Raw genomic sequence first — 18,007 nt, forward strand, 5'->3', positions numbered from 1 at the left:
CACAAAATACTCTCCAACCAACAGAGACTCACAATATCATACCTGAAACTCATCAGCATTCCTAAGTTCAACTTCTAAGTAAAAAATAGTGTTCAGGAAAGCTCTTCTGATGCTATTAATTTGCAAAATAATTTAAATATTACATAAATAACTAAGAAATTACATCCTTACCTGCAGAATAATATCACACTCTTCTCGACCAACAAACATCATGCCTCTCATTAGAGGATGAATTTTTCCATCCTTACGAACTAATAGCCAGCTTTCATCTTTCATTTTCCGATCCATTGGCGAAATCTACAAAGATAATGTATTGTACATACTTCAAATATAATAAAATTTGCACAGTTCACTTTTCTTTAGATACACTTGCCATCAAAAGCAGCTTAAACTACTAACTGATTTTTAATAATGATAAATGGAATGAAAAGACATTGCAGGAAGTTCACACACTCACAGGACTGTGATTTAACCATTCACCACACTTTCAGACAATGGAATCTATTCACCAACCCTTCTTCATGCAAAGAACCTACTCTTCATTCCCTTGCTGACATCCTTTTCTCCCTGGGCACTACCCTCATTATTAATATGGTAAAACTCCTCTCCAGTTTTCTATTCACAAGGCTCTGCAAGTTGCATTCGCTCAATCTATTATCATATCCCACATTTTAGAGACCTGACACTAACTTAATGAAAATCTTCTCTGGCTCCTCATCCCCTTGAAAGCCAGGAAACCAAACCAAATCTGCACACAGTAGTCTATATGTAGCCTGATCAACCCCTTATACAAGGGAACCATAACCTCTTCACATCTGCATGTTTAAATCATCCTCATTGTTCCCAAAATCTGTTGTGATGTTCTTACAATTTTAGGAATGTGAACACCTAAACTAAGTCTATATTCACCATCACTCCTAGATCTCTCATCTCTTCTGTATCTTTCAAAATTTCCCCATTAGTTGCATATTCTGAATCCCAACCTTGCTACCAAATTTCAATAGCTTATTTGCAACATTAAACTGAAGCTGCACTCAAATGCCAACTCAGTCTATTGCAATCCTCTTGCAAGAGAACCAATCAACTACTCTGCTCCTCATAGTGCACGAAATATCATCATGACTACACTACTTGTATATCAAAGTTGTCTCAGTATTCTACTTCATCAAATGCCTCAGTATTTTGTAATCCAAAAGCATTATGGCTCCCACTGATGATACCTCAAATAAAGGTCAAACCAGTATGGACAGTGACCTACCCATCATGTTTCTGCATTACAAGATAATGAGGGAACTGATGTGAAGCCAACAGCCTCTATATGTAAGTAGCCTAGTCATGAAGATACTTCACAAGCAAACTTTGTTTGCTATCACTTGGATAAAGGATTAAACAAGAATACAATCTGTCAAATATAATTTACCTTGTAACCAAGTGAAGAAAACTTTCTACAACCTATCTAATTACTCTTATTCAATCTGATTTCAATTCAGTTACCAACTTGTCATGCAGCAACCTTTTATAGATTGCTTAAAAATCCACGTATACCACTGTATATGCCTCTCCCTTATCTAGTGAATTCATCATCCTGTAGCATTACCTTGCCTTAAAAGATCCATATTGACATTTATAATAATCACTACCTAGTTTCTGTATCGAAAAATTAAAGTTATGTGGAACAATTACTAGACAAAAATAACGAATTAAATAAAACCTGTACCTATGTATAGTGATGCAGCAGGGAGGGGGGAGGTAAACTATCAAAGGTGAAATAAAGTTCAATTCTATTGTAAAAATATGGAAATGAAATTTCACATTTGATGCATGTGCATATACATATTTTGAATGATAGAATATAAGCAAAAGTATTGCTTACTTTAAAAACTAGAGCATAATATCTCAATTATGCAGAAAATATATATACATATAAATTTAAATCATAACTGTTAATTTCATTTTGTAATGACCAATTATACAAAGAAACCAAGAAAGTGAAAGTGCAAAGAACAATAGATTACTATACATACATACATACATAGTTTATTCACAATATGAAAAGGGAAAAGAGATTCATATTAAAAATTAAATATTGCAAATTATGGTCTTCCAGGTCTCTCTATCTTGACCTAACTGTTACATGTCAGATGGAGTTTTGCAGTTCAGCCTACTGATGGTTTCACATATGTATTGCCAAAATTGTTTGCATGGTCTTCCTCTACTGCATTTGCCATCTTCTGGTTTGTACAGGATGAGGGATTCCAAAAAGAGTGGGACTTAAGGATAGCTGAGTTGATGCCCAAGCCATCTGAGTTGTAGTTTTTTGACTATACTGACAAGTGGTTCTTGCTTAGCCAGATTTAGCACAGCAGAGTTAGTGACGCGGTCCATCCAGGTGTATCCAAGGATCAGTCTGAGACATGTAGTTCCAAAGGAGTTAATTAGATCTGTAGTTTTTTGGTGCTTATTGTCCAGGTTTGAGAACCATACAAGAAAATGGATCTGCTGGTTGCATGGCATAGTCTTATTTTTGTCTGTAATGATACCAATGATGATTCCCAGATGGGGCAGAGTTTGTTACAGAAGATTAGAGCCAGCTGTTTACGTTTTCTGATATCATTTTCTGTATTGCTGATGTACAATCCAAGGTAGAAAAAGTCCTTTACTCTTTCTAAGGGTTTATTGTTGATATGAAGTATAAATTTTCACAACCTATTGAGAATACTTTGGACTTTTGGATGTTGATCTGCAGACCAATAAGTTTAGCCTGTGCCTCTAGTAGACTGAGATGTTTTTGTGCATTTTTTGGTTCTGTATTAATAAGTACAACATCGTCAATAAAACTAAGATCAGTTATTTACATAGTATGGGTGGATGTTATAATGTTAAAACAGATCTTCTGTGTTGATGGTCCGGAAGATGTAGTCCAAGCATATTAAAAACAAATAAGGTGCTAGCACATCACCTTGCAGGACTCCTATTGTCACTGGAAACGATTCAGATGTTTCTTTTAAAGATTACTGTAGCATTGTAATCTTTATAAAGCGCTGTGATTGCTTGTATGAGTTTTGAGGGTAGTCCATAGAAGCTGAGTATTTTAAACATTGCTTCTCTATTAATGGAGTCAAAGGCTTTTTTGAAGTCTATAAAGGTTAAAATGAGTGGTAAGTTTTTTATCACGTGAACCTTCTATGTGATTCCTCTGATGCAATGTATCTGTTCTATTGTACATCATTTTTTTAGAAACCCAGCTTGGTTTTTTCTTAAAAGTGGTGTTAAGCAAGGTTCTATTGAGTATCATCCTATTGTAGATTTTAACTGTGGTTGATAGCAAAGTAATACCTTTGTAGTTATCCATTCTATTAAGACTGCCGTTTTTGGGTATAGGAACAATAAGGCCTTGTTTACATTGTTGAGGCATTATTTCAGTGTTTAAAGCTTGATTCATTATGGCAAGGAGATTAGATAATGTATGTTACCCAACATTTTTGAAAGCTTCTGCTCCAACTAAATAAATAAATAGATTACTATATAAAGAAAAAAATGTAGTGATATGATTAAAGAATTTCCTGTCATTCTCTATAAAGCAAAGTCAATTATTATTATTATTACGGGCAACTCCAGGGAGTCATTAGACTCATCGAGGGAGGCCCCAAATCATTTTCATCACAACTATTCGACATTCATACAGTATCTATCATACCTCGCCTTAAACTCATTCACTGTCACAGCATCCACCACAGACTCAGGGAGCGCATTCCACTCATTCACTACTCTAAAAGTAAAGAACCCAGCTCTAACACCTTTACTAACCACACTTTTGCCCAGTTTCCATGGATGTCCCCTAGTCCTCCCACAACCAGCCCTGTTCTCAAAAATATCTTCTGAATTAATTTTATAGAAACCCTTCAGTAATTTGAATGTCTCAATCATATCTCCCCTCCTCCGCCTATCAACCAATTTTTGCAACCCACAAATCCTCAACCTGTTCTCATACGGTTCATTCCACAGACCTGCTATCATCTTGGTCACTCGCCTCTGGATCCTCTCCACCTCCTCCCCATCAAGAAGAAACCTAGGTGACCAAATCTGAGCACAGTAGTCGAGATGAGGTCTTATCAAGGCTCGATACAGAGGAACAATAACCTGCTTGTCTCTGCTTGTCAACGTATTCTTCAGCAACCAAGTGATTTAATGAGCTGATTTGGCCACTTTTGCAATGTGTCCCCTAAATTTCAATTCCTTATCCACCAACACTCCTAAATCTCGTGCCTCATCAATTTCCTGGAGCACGGTTCCACCAATGCAGTAAACTGCCTCCCATCTTTTCACCCCAAAATGCATAACCTTACATTTTGCCACATTAAATTGACATCCATTCTCCCTAGCCCAGACCTCCAATCTATCCAAATCATCCTGCAAAATTTTGACGTCATCTGCATTCACTATTGCCCTACCCAACTTCGCATCATCCGCAAACAAATGAACTGTTCCTCTCAGATCCTTTCCTATATCATTTATGAACAAATTAAACAGCAGTGGTCCCAGAACAGATCCTTGTGGTACACCACTAGTCACAGGCCGTCTTGTGGACTCTACTCCTGAGTAAACCACTCTCTGATATCTCTCCGTCAACCACCCTCCTATCCATCTCACCAACCCTATGTCCATTCCCATATGCTGCAATTTACTGATTAGAATTCCATGTGGTATCCTGTCAAAGGCCTTAGCAAGGTCCAGCAGAATCACTGTAAACCCATTACCCTTATCCAGTTCAGCCGTCACTGTGTTATAATACGTGAGCAAGTTACTGAGGCATGACCTACCCTTCACAAAACCATGCTGTCCCCGATACAGTATCCCATTTTCTTCTATCCAATCTTGTATTTTCCTCTTGACTATTTTCTCTAAGACCTTGATAATGATTCCTGTTATGCTGATTGGCCAGTAATTTTCAACAGCAGCCTTGGAACCACCTTTGTGCAGTGGAACTATTTTCCCCTCTTTCCACCCCCTTGGGACTGACCCAGTCCTGAGGCTCAAATTAAACATAATGGTCAAGGGCACTGACAATTCTTTGGCCGCTTCACGTACGACACGAGCTGGTATACCATCCAATCCCACAGATGTATTGACATTGAGGTTCTGTAATAGACTAGTTACCTCTACCTCATTCATCACAATTCCAGTATAAGCTGTTGGTTCCTCCATTTCCGCAAAGCCACCACCTGGATGATATACTCTTGCAAAGTGCTCGCTCAGTAATTCCACAACATCGACTGATTCAGTTACCTCCCTACCCTCAGCATTTTTTAAGATCATTCTACCATGAGCATTTTTCCTTTTACTTGCAACATATTGAAAAAACTGTTTGGGATTCTCTTTAGCCTGCATGGCCAATTTCCTTTCGTAATCTGCTTTTGCTTTTCTTACCACTCTTGTTACCATCCTGGCCTGAGCTTTATACTGTTCATGCACCTGATGGTCACCCTTCTCCTTAAATTCCCTCCACAATTGTTTCTTTTTTTGCAGCTCAAGCTTAATAGTGTTATTCATCCATTTAACCCCTACCTGATTTATTATTCGGACTCTTGGTATACACTCAACCATTGCCTCCTGCAAACAGTTCTTGACCACCTCCCATGCACCATCAACATCCAGCCCTTGCAGTTTTACATGCCATGGCATTGAGCCAAGCACACACCTAAGCTTGTCATACTTACCAGCCCGGTAATTCAACATATACCCTGTCTTAATTGTAAATTCGACTCCTTTAGCCACCTCCCAAGTCATGACCTTATGGTCACTCTCACCAATTGGTGGCAACAAGGTCATGTTCGTTACAGCCACATTCTCAGTTGCAATTACTAGGTCCAGCACTCTCTGCCCCCTGGTATTTTCCAATACATGTTGCCGTAGATAGTTGTCCCTTAATAACTGCATAAAATCCAATTCCTTCCTCCCATGTGCCCTCTCCTCTTTCCAGTCAATATTACCATAATTGAAATCACCCATAATAATTACCCTCCTTCCATTCATTTCTTCTATTTGCTTATGCATACTATTCCCACCATCCACTCCATCACCCGGTCTATAGCAGCACCCAATTGTATATTTTGTTCTGCTAGATTGTATCTCACACCAAACAGCCTCAAATGTGCTTTTTTCCCCATCCTGCAGTTCAACTTCTATACTCCTTGGCTGAAGCTCATAAGCTATCATCAATAACACTCATCCCCCCTTTTTATTCACCCTGTCACTCCTGAACACGCTATACCCATCGCATTCAATCCCACTAGCTTTATCATCTTCTGTGAGCCATGTTTCACTAATACCGACAACCTGTGGCCTGGAAGTGCCAACCATGGCCAAAAACTCTTCCTTCTTGTTCCTAATACTCCTGGCATTAGTGTACATGAATCGCAGAAGCCCATTTGTCCCATCCCTACTTTGATTCCTTATACTAATTATCCCATTCTGATTTGTTGTCCGTCGTACTCGCCCGGGCATAATACTCATTCATACACTTAACTGCCCCCCCTAAAGTCTGCATATCTACTCCCCCCCTTAATAAATCTAGTTTCCCTGAGTCTGTACATCCACTTCCACATCATTCATCAACACTCTTTCAAGTCTCCGTACACCAACTCCATTCAAATGTAACCCATCCATCTTATATAAGTCCTTTCGCCCATCGAACTCATTCCACACATCCACAAATTCCACACCACTCTCCATGCATAACCCACGCATAAAGTCATTGGCAATTATGGCCCTCCTTCTAAACACTTCGCTGTCATACCGCGGTAAGATACTCACCATCCTAACTCTCTCACTCTTCTCTTTTGCTACCTCAAACAACTCCCTCACATCCTCTATCATTTCCATTTTGTCCTCTTTCAAATCATTCGTTCCTGCCACTATTATCATCTCTTTCACCCTCTGTTTTTGCAGTCGAATAGATTCGCTGACATCCTTTATGTTCGCACCCGGCTGGTACGATTTCGTTAAACTCTCAATTATTACGCCTCTTAATAGCGAATCAAGTACATCCTAAAGGAAATCTGTGAAGTATTATTCGATTTCAATGATTTTGAACAAAAAAAATAATAATATAATCTGGAACGTCGGCAGCCGGTTTTCTTTTCTTTTTTTTAAATAATATTTCAAATAATTATCATGAATTAATTTCTTCGAGAACCAAGAAAATGTTTTGTCGAGTAAGTGATTAGAAAAAAATTAGCACAAAAAAATTAAAAATGAAATTGGTTCTCCAAGATAAGGCAATATTTAAGTGAAGAAATTATTCAAGGATCTTTATTTTGTCCAGGCATTAAAATTGTATTGTACAATAAAAAGAGAAAACAAAAATATAAATAATTTCTATATTTCTAGTCTATCTAATATAACTAAGATCCAGTTACCAAGGATAGAACAAGGAACTGCGTTTCTTGTTATAGGCAACTGAGACGTAACTATGAACATGAAATAATCCAATTAAGTGTTCTCTTCGGCATGAGGGTTTATCACACCTTCTAAACAGCATTACGGCAAATTGCACTTCTTATCCATGTTCTTTCAACAAGTGGGCTGAATCATATACAGATTTAGCTGGACATCTAAGATGTCCTAGCTGTTTGGGAGGTTAATCATAACTCGAGAAATGCAAATTGGTCTATGAATCAATATGTCTGCTTGCGTTCCACTCTAGTTCCACTAAAAATCATACAGTCACATGATTTTTTACTTTCACTCAATTAATACTGTTTCAAGGCATCAATAAATAACAAAGCCAAGAATACTGTCAATTGTCTAACACTACTTAAAACATGTGGCAAATTGATGTTTGCCACAAGTTTAAAATTCCATCCAATTCTACACACTTAATGACATCTAAATTATTCAACATTCTGAATATCACAAGTTCATTCACTTCTAATTCTCCAGATCTCCTCCTTTCTAAATTCCCTTTCACAGTGGTTAAATAGAACTTGGAGAAGAGAGCTGTTAAGCATTTCATAGTGCTACTGTGAAATAAATTTAACAAACTCTGATAAATTATCTTTATCACTACTACACCCCCAGAGTCAGAAGCTTCCCCTGCAGTCTTCACAATGATCTTCAAACCATACCTTACTCGTTTTTGTGTCCGAACTCACCATAATCTCAGGCAACACACATTCCAGTCAATTATTTCTCTATGAGCAAAAAAAAAATCTGCTCCTCACTTTCTTGCTTGCACCTCTCCACTATGAAAAATATTTTTCATAGTGGATCAATTTGCCACATGTTTTAAGGAGTGTTAGGCAATTGACAGTATCCTTGACTTGGTTATTTATTGATGCCTTGGTAATGATTTTTATCATTTAATCTGGTACAAACCCTCACCAACTTTTTTTTTTTTTTTTAATGAATTCCATTTATGAAAAGCTGCAACCTTACAATGGATTAGTATACTATAGGTAAACTAACATGAGATAATTCAGAAAATCTATTCTACAGAACACACATGGATTTTTTTTTCAAGCCACTTCAGGCCTAGAGTAGTTACTGAAATAAAATGTCTGACAACAAACTTCATCTTCCACCAAATGACATTCATAACATCCATCATCACAATGGAATTTGAACACATGTCCTATTGGCCAGAAAGTAGAACCATTATCCACTTGGCCAAGAATAGCAGCGCTAAGCAGGCAGTCCTGGATGAAGACATTATTACAGAGTTAAGAGGAATATGAGAAAATATGTAAACTTGATAGAGTTAATAGTGACAGGACTTGATGACATTACTATACAGGATGTTTTAAGGACATATTCCAGGAAGTTGATGCTTAACATGCTTGGTGAACACAAGAATTTAGCAATAAGGAAGTTTCTGAAAAAAGTATATAACTAGAGTAAAATTGTTCATCTACAAAAAAGTGATCAAGAGAGTGAGGTTTCAAATTACCAGCCAGTAATTTGGCATGCAGAAACAAAAGTTATTTCACTGAATGAGGCCTTGACCATACTAAGCCTAGTTATCAGTTTGCTTCTCATAACATGGCTATGCAGATCCAAATACAGCTTGTTCAAGGCTTCACACAGTGAAATAAATTTTGTTTCTACATGCCAAATTACTAATCTTAGTCTTGTCAGAATTTTCTCCAATAAACAATTTTATCTTAGTTCTACCCTTTTAGGAACTTCCTTATTGCAACACTCTATTGGTAAACAAGAATGTCAAGCATCACTCTCTGGAATGTCTCTTTAAAAAAACATAGGAATGTAATAAAGCACTATCACTATATTAACTTTATCAAGATTACGTATTACACTCTGCAATAATGCCCTCCACCAGAACTGCCTACTTAATCTCACTACAAGTTCCTCTTTCGTTATTTGATCCTCACTTAAGTTTATTATTATGTGATGCCTCCAAGGAGCTCTTGGACTCATTGTTATGATATCACATTCACCAGCATGAAGCACCCTAATGAAATGTTTATTAAATATTTAAAGTACATATGGCAGTAGTAGCTCTACTAGATAAAACATCAATGAGGAAGAAGCCAGAGGAGAATGAAAATATTGAAAAATCTAGAATCATCACAAGGATAGCATAAAACGCAATTGGAATTCAAAGTAAAATATAGTATAAAAAATAGTTTAATCAAGAATGTGAATTGGCAGTAAAGAAAAAGAATGCTGCTCAGAGATACAAAGAGAGCAGCAAGGAAGCCTTGATAAAATAATCAAACAGAAAAGAAAATTTTTATATGAAGAGATTGAAAAAAAATATTTAAAAAAATCCAGAAACATGCTAAATAACTCCAGAAATTTTTCCCATAAAATTAGAAACCAAAAAACAGGTCCACCTATGAAAACAACAATAATCAACAATAGCAATGGACAAACACTAGATGCTAGAGATGAAACAGCAAACAGGTGGAGAGAGAGAGAGAGTACTTTTAAAAAACTCCTAAAATGTGATGAACCACCTGCTGAAACTTTTAATAGAATACTTATCATATATGTCACCTAGAAATATTTAAACTTCCACTAGCTGGATATACCCATATCAAATTTACCAGTACATAAATTGGTAAATTTAATATGGAAAAAAGAAGAGATACCTTCAGAATGGAAAGAATCACTAATCATCCCAGTACATTTTAAAAAGGGAAACAAATATGAATGTGAAAATTACAGAGAGATATTGTTCCTGTCAGCAGGCTACAAAATTTATTAATATTATTATGTGAGATCTCTAGAGAGTCCAAAGACTCATCGAGGGAGAGTGTGCCAACAGCATCGAACAATTGATCCACTTGCAACTACTAACCGTGCTCAAACTTGCTTAACTTTTTTGCATGAGCCATTAGTAGCAGAGGCTCTACCAATCGAGCAACCTTTGCTGGCAAAAAAGATGCTCATGCTGAAGAAAAAGGTCGACAGTAAACTAGATTTTTCCATTATCATATATTGTTTAAGGAAATGACAACGTATTTGTTAATAAATAAAATTATTTACTTATTATCCTGTATTTTGCCAAAGCCAAATCAGACTCATCAGGGATTAATACACTTATATTAGACACATGCATGCACATAAAAGCATACAAATTCCGAATTTTCCAAAGCAACTTCACATTTGAGAGGCTTTTCCTCAAATCAACTGCAGCTCTTACTAACTATCCCAACCTAAATAAATATGGTTGTATCAGACACCCCTCACATATGAGAAACCCTCATCTGCAGTCAGCCAGCCCAACAACCAAGAACACCCGACTGAAACCAATAGGTGGTGTAGCGTAATTATAGGACTTGAGGTCTTCCTGTATCTCTCCATTTTTTTCATCTTTGTTACTGAAGTGTGCCTGTGTGCATATGTCTAATACAAGCATATTAATCCCTAATGATGCCAATTTAATGTCAGAGAAATATAGGAAAATAAGTAAATAATTATATTTATTAACAAATACATTGTTAATTTCCTTAAACAATAAGCTTAAACTAGATTTTTACACTAAGACAAATACTTGGGAAAAAAAAATGGGAATATAATCAGCAGGTCCATATTTTATTTATAGATTTTAGAAAAGCATATAATAGCATTCATAGAGAAGGCTTTTGGGTGTATTAGATGAACTGGGAATACCTCATAATATGTTTAATCAAAAATTTGCACCATTGACAGCAAGCATGGTACTGGCTAATAGAATCAAATCTGAACTCTTTCAGTCATCCTTTTTAACTTAGTTCTAGAAAAATGTATTTCAAGAAACTGTAAAAGATAAGGGTAATATTAGCATAATAGTAATGATATAGGCCTAGCTGGAGAAAATGCTGACGACATTAGAATAATATTCAGAAAACTCAAAACTGCTGAAAAACTAGATTTCAAATCAACTAGGATAACAATAAATATTTAAAAGTATGCAGAAATCACAATCAAGGGTAGAAATGACAAGTTTACCGCTGATAACATGAAATTTAAAAGTGCTACTTCCTTCAATATCTTGGAACACTGATTACTCGAGATAATAACATTAGTGCAGAAATACAAGCTAGAATACGTGCCTCAAATAGATCATACCATTCACTATAACCAGTGGTGAGCTATAAGGGGCTCGTGCAAACCCTTTGTAAAATTTTTCTCAAATTTGTAAGCCTCTTGTTTAATAATCTTGTAGAACTAGGAAATATACCACCACGAAATATATACATGCTACTATAATTGCTACTTTAAATTCATATGGATTTTCTGATAACTATATAAAAAATCATTTCATTGCATTTTGTTCTGATGGAGCTAGTGTAATGTTAGAAAACAAATCAGGTGTTGCAATCAAACTTCTACAAAAATTGCCTCTGTAGCGCAATTGGAAGAACAATGGCACGTTGCGCCCTTTGATTAGAAAAGGCCTAAGTTCAATTCTCGTCATGATGGGAGGAATCTTTATATGGACTTTTTCAATTGAAGGTGAGGTTGCCGATCTCATACGGAGGTAGCAGGGTTTTTCATCCCACATACAGACAAATCGGCCCTTTAGAACACATGCAATTTACAGACAAAAATACTAACTGTGGTGGTGGTTGTGGGCAGTAGATGGCGTTGATGTAGGTGATTGGTAGTAGAGGTTCGGTGTAGTAGTGGAGACGAAGTGTTGTATAGTAGGTGTCCTTCCGCAATGAGTCTTTGGACTCCTTGGAGGTGTCACGAATAATAATAATAATAATAAATGCTTTGAAAGTGAATGCTGAGAGAGCAAATCACATGATAGTAGAGCAGAGAGCATTGATACAAGACTGGAAAATGTAAATATCGGTGATAATACTAAAAGTGTGGGGGCAGAAATTCAGGAGAATGTAGATCTGAATAAAGAAATTGCCCGCTTGCATGTAGTCTTTCACAGGGCAAAGCATGAGATTGAAAGGATATAGAAACAGCAAGAGATTAGTCAAATTGAGAACAGAAAAAAGCAAGAGGTTCAAAGCCAAAAAAAAAATTGTAAGAATAATCAAGAGATTGGAAGCTTATTTTGCACTTGGTTAGACTATAATAAATTTAGTTTAATCCTTTATCCAAGTGTAAGCAAACAAAGTTTATGCCTGAAATATCTCCAGGACCCTTACTTCAGTCGTCCTGAAGATATTTTCAGGACAACTGAAGATATTTGCAAACTTTGTTTGCTTAAACTTGGATAAAGGATTAAACTAAATTTATAATAATCAAGAGAATGAGTGTAAGCAAATAATTATTTACAGTCATTCTATAATAAGGTAAGTTCTTCATGCAAGTGCTACAAAATCTTGTTTCTCTGGTGCAAAAATTAATAACATTAGTAATGCTATCAGAATGCAGAAAGGGAAGGTGAAAGAATTAATTGTTTGAGGTGGAACCAACCACCTGAGAGGTGAGAAATATTGCATGAGGGAGGATGTCAAAGAATCGTCCTAGGAAGCAAAAAAGAAGAGTGACAGGATGAAATTTGTGAGTCTACTGCCCTTCTATGATAGAGGCAAACTGAGGAGAATGATAATAGCTAGATGACAGAATTGCAAGGGAAGGATGTTCACAGTGTATGGGGATATAGTCAAAGGATATCTAGAGGAAGTAATATCACACTTTATATCCAAGGTCAGAAGGGTAAATTGGGATTGGGTAGGAATTAGATGGATAAGTAGTATCACTAAGCATGAGCTGCAATAAATAAATAAATAAATAATAATAATAAAATGTTGTGGAGGGTATATAAGGAGCAAGATGACCAGCTAACTTGCCTTTCTTGCCTGTACAAGGATCAGGTAAGAAAGGCAAAATATGATTATGAGAAAAAAATTAGCTGAACAGGCAAAATGAAATCCCAAAGAGTTTTTTCGTTATGTAGCAAGTAGGAGGAAGAATGACTATGGAAGGAAAACTTTAATGAGTGCAAATGGTAGAGAAGTAACAGAAGCAAATGAAATTGTTGAGCTACTGAGTAATCATTTTGCAAGGGTAATATCATCCAAGTGATGAAACTGTTATGACAGAGGTGATAACTCCAAATGTGAAAGCAGTATTCAAAGGTTGGGTGGATTTGTGATCTGTCCAGCTACTTACTTTGAAAAAAAAAAAAAAATAGTAATGTCCTGAGTGAAAAAGGATGTCATGTTTTCTGGAAGATAAAAACCCTGTAGAGATTATGTGATTATGCCAGGAATGGCCAGGAGTAAGAGTCAATCTGAGAAGAGAGATCTGGTCTTGACTACTAAGATGAGCATTATACATTTATCAAAAGATAAGTGAAGAATTAATTTGTACATAAATGATATAGGAAATAATCTGAAAGGAAATATTCAGTTGTTTGCTGATGATGCGAAATTAGGTAAAGTAATAGTTAATCAAGGCAATGTGGAGAGCTTGCAGGATGATTTAAACAGGCTGTCAGTATGGGCAAAAGTTAATGTCGAGAAATGTAAAGTTATGCATTCTGGGATAAATAGATTACAAGCCGTGTATCACATTGATAGAAATGCACTCCAAGAAATAGATGAAGCTAGAGATATAGGGGTAGTGGTAGACAGGGAGTTAAAGTTTAGAGGACATATTACTAAGGTAGCCCATAAGATTACTTGGCCGAAGAACACATTAGCATGTAGAGATAAGGAAGTTGTTATTCTTCTTTATAAGGCCTTGATATGCCCATATCTGGATTACTGTGCCCAAGTCTGGTCCCCTGGATTTCTTGGGGATGAGGAAACAGTGAAGAGGATTCAGAAGTGAGTGACCAAGATGGTAAGTGGTCTGTGGAATTTTCCTTATGAGGATAGACTGAGGGGTGTGTGGATTGCAGAAGTTTGTTGATAGGAGATAAAGATGGGATATGATAGAAACATTTAGGTTGCTTAAAGGGTTTTATAGGATAGATGAAGGGGAAATGTTTCAGCATTTGGCTAGAGAGACCAGAACAAGGGATCATCTCTGGAAGTTGAATAAAGGTGTGGTTAGTAGGGATGTGAGGACTAGATTTTTTGCTTAGAGAGTTGTGAATGAGTGGAATGGGTTGCAAGAGTCGGCTGTGAGCACTTTTTCTGTTAATGGGTCAAGGAGAGGTATAATAGTGTGGATCTCCTGTGATGAGTCTTCGGACTGCATGGAGGGTGCCCATATTATAATAATAATAATCTGGTCAAATTTTATAACAAAATAAAATAGTTGACAATGGGAACACATATACTGTAATTTTTCTGGATTTTGCCAAGCATTTACCATGTAGAGATATCAGTTTAACTCAGTTAAGTGTAGAGTTGGAACTTTTAGATCCATGAATGGAAAACATATTAGTGGAACAATACTGAAGAAGGGGATAGAAATTTGAAATCAAGTGACACTTTACAAAGAAATCAAAGACAAGATGGAGTCTGTTTTAGACTCGACATAATGAAAGTCCTGTGATAACATTAAAGAAAAATACTGTTTTGTGGAAAAGGTAAAATAAACATTTCTTTATGAGCTAAATCAAGTACTTTAAATAATGATGCAAAGTAAGAAAAAGGTTTTAGAAGTTCAACTGTGAATTAGAGAAAACAAGCATATAACCTGCAAGGAAAGAAATACTTAAGGCAATATGATGAATAAAATTTGTCAATTTTTGACAAGATTCTATGGAGCCTTCCAAAATAGATTGCCAGGATAGCTGAAATGTAATGATTCAAAGACCAGAGTGTCAAAGTGACATTGCTGAATGTCTTTTTAGTAATAAATACACATTGAGAATCACTGACACAGATCATGCTGTTAAATGGGATGCAATTCCAATGGTAATTAGCAATAAACCCTTAATAGTGTTGAGCTGTTATAGTATCCAGTGCATGCCAAGAAATTATGACAAAACTATTACTTCTTATGTCAAAATTCAGCAAAGTAAAAAAAAAAAAAAAAATACATAGCTTCTGCTTGCACATTAAAGAATGAAATTTTTGGTGCTGTCCACTCAAACTTTCTGAGATGATTGTTTTAGGTGAGAGTTATGGAAGGTTTGCTAATATTATGTTAATAAAATTATAGAGATATTTAATAGTAATATTGAATGAAAAAAAAAAGAATCTAAAAAGAAATTAATTCATTACTCCTGGGTGACAAACTATATTCAATATAACAGTAACAAATTCAAAAAATGAATACAAAACTAAGGATTCCAGTATTTATCTCTTCCCCAACGAGTTGAAGCAAAAATTTAAAAACTGGCAATAGATAAAAAGCACACTTTTTATGCCATTTAACTTAATGGTGGTATAAATATTTACCATAAAATTTCATACAGGAAAAAGGACTATTATTAGATGAAGATTAAACAGATCTTAAGTTATTTCACAGCAGATTTTAGCTAAATATGTTACTATCATTAGCAGAATTATGAAGTTAAGTCAAGGAGAAATATCTGGATATCTGATCTAAGCTATCAAAGAAACGATTTTCCTAATGGACTTCAAGCACACAAGCAGTGAGCATGCACACACACGAACACACAGACCAGTCAGACTTTAATAAAGGGGAGATTAGGCCAACTTCCCTATGGGAGTATGACTACTGAAATGAGTTATTTTTAGTACTGATAACAGATGACTGTTTAACCCACAAAATTGAGAATGCTTTTAAGCACGCAAATACCATAAAAAAAAAAAAGTTTCCACTAATTCAGTTTACCAAATTTTAACATTTTCTCTTAAAATATTCATATAAAACTAATTTTAATAAGATTTTATTAGTACCAAACTTCCACCAGAAACTTTTTTTCAGCATATTTTTCAGGTACTCCAGAATACATATTTCAAAATATTTTTTTTTACAATTTAGTATAATTTTAAATTTTAATAAATCAATTACATTCTGATGCATACCTACATCAAATACACCTGAAAACCATTTCATCTGGCCTTTTAAAGCAATAAGAGGCAAAAATTCCTAGAATATGCAGATAATCACAATAGCAATAAAAGTTAACTGAGAAAGTATTACAGAAAGAAGACTTTTATAATGGGGGGGGGGCTACTAAAGGTTGGAAACCTATTACATTTTAGTCCATGGATGAATGGACTAGGGATTAGAAGTGCATTAAGAAGACTGCAGTGAAAAATTGCACCTTTTAAATAAGATTAAATAGGACTAGAATGAAATGTGTGACTATGGAAATTTCCAGAGCCTGAAAATAATACTAGAATAAGTCTAATCTTTAAAGGTACCTGTGGCATGACTATAAACAATAAATTACATGATAACCACAGTAATTAACTGTAATGAATGAAAGTACAGATATTTCGTACTGAAAATAACAGTACATCATTAGTGTGTAGAAACAAGTTTTTAATATATGCTTTATATGCTTTATACTAATGCCAGGAGTATCCGGAATAAGGGAGAGGAATTGGTCGTGCAGATAACATCAGCCTGGCCAAAAATTATTGGGATCACTGAGACGTGGTTGACAGAAGGGGATATAATAACAGGAATAGAAGTTGCTGGGTATAGCATTTTTCATCAGGATAAGAGGGGAAAGCGTGGTGGTGGTGGGGTACTGCTTATGATAAGTGATGACCTATGTCCTCTAAGAGTGGAGGCTTTGGAAGGAAGTGAGACAAATGATTTTGAGAGCATATGGTGTGAGGTAGAGGTAGGCAAGACAGGATATTTAGTGGGGTGTTGCTACAGACCCAGGAGCACGGAGGATGGGGACCAGGAGATGTTTAGACAGCTAAGTTTGGCAAGTGCAAGAAGAATGATTGTTATGGGAGATTTTAACTACAGTAGTATAAATTGGAGAGAGGAAGATGCATGTAGCAATAGTGGAATGGAATTTCTAGAATTCTTGAGGAACAAATGTCTCAGGGAACATGTAACAGAGGGAACAAGAGGTTCAAGAGTTTTAGATTTGGTTATAGCATCAGAAGAGTTGATAATAACTGAGATGACATCTCTCCCACCAGTTGGAGAGAGTGACCATATGGTTTTGACTTGGAAAATGAATAGACATGCAGGAGTATCAAGGGGACGGGAACTTATGTGGAATTATAATGCAGGTGAATATAACAGTCTTAGACGTCAACTTCGGGAAGTTTCATGGAGGGAGTAATTGGAAGGCCGGGATATCGTTAGCGCGTGGGAAACTGTGAAAGAATATTTGTTAGCAGCAATGGTAAGTTGTATACCACGAGTGAAGAAGAGGACACAATTTGGAGTAAAGTGGATGACAAACAATATTAAACAGGAATTGCATGTGAAAAAGAGGCTATGGAAGAGATAAGGAGACAGGTGAAGAGAGGATGCGTGAAGAATATAAGACACAGGCCAGAAGAGTGACTAGTGTGGTAAGGAAAGCGAAACTGGAATATGAGAGGAGAATGGCCCTAAGATCCAAAGAAAATCCTAGGGAATTTTTTAGCTACGTGGCCAGTAGGAGGAGAAATGACTGTGGAAGATGATATTGTGGGATAAAAATGGGAATAGAGTGACTGATGCAGAGGACATAGTGGAATTGTTCAATAAC

At 36.0% G+C, this 18,007-nt stretch overlaps 1 protein-coding gene across 1 annotated transcript in view; it reads right to left on the reverse strand.

The window, feature by feature from the left end:
* LOC150102194 (uncharacterized) overlaps window positions 1–18,007 on the reverse strand; it is a 238,490-nt gene that overhangs the window by 208,810 nt on the left and 11,673 nt on the right. Inside the window, exon 2 of the mRNA XM_090399106.1 lies at window positions 172–297. Within this exon, the coding sequence (XP_090255232.1) occupies window positions 172–288 (117 nt within the window). The 5' untranslated portion in view covers window positions 289–297. The remainder of the gene's footprint in view (window positions 1–171; window positions 298–18,007) is intronic.

This window comes from Typopeltis vanoorti, chromosome 10 (genome assembly GCF_054136105.1).
Source record: "Typopeltis vanoorti isolate ZY-2024b chromosome 10, IOZ_Tvanoo_1.0, whole genome shotgun sequence".
NCBI lineage: Eukaryota > Metazoa > Arthropoda > Arachnida > Uropygi > Thelyphonidae > Typopeltis > Typopeltis vanoorti.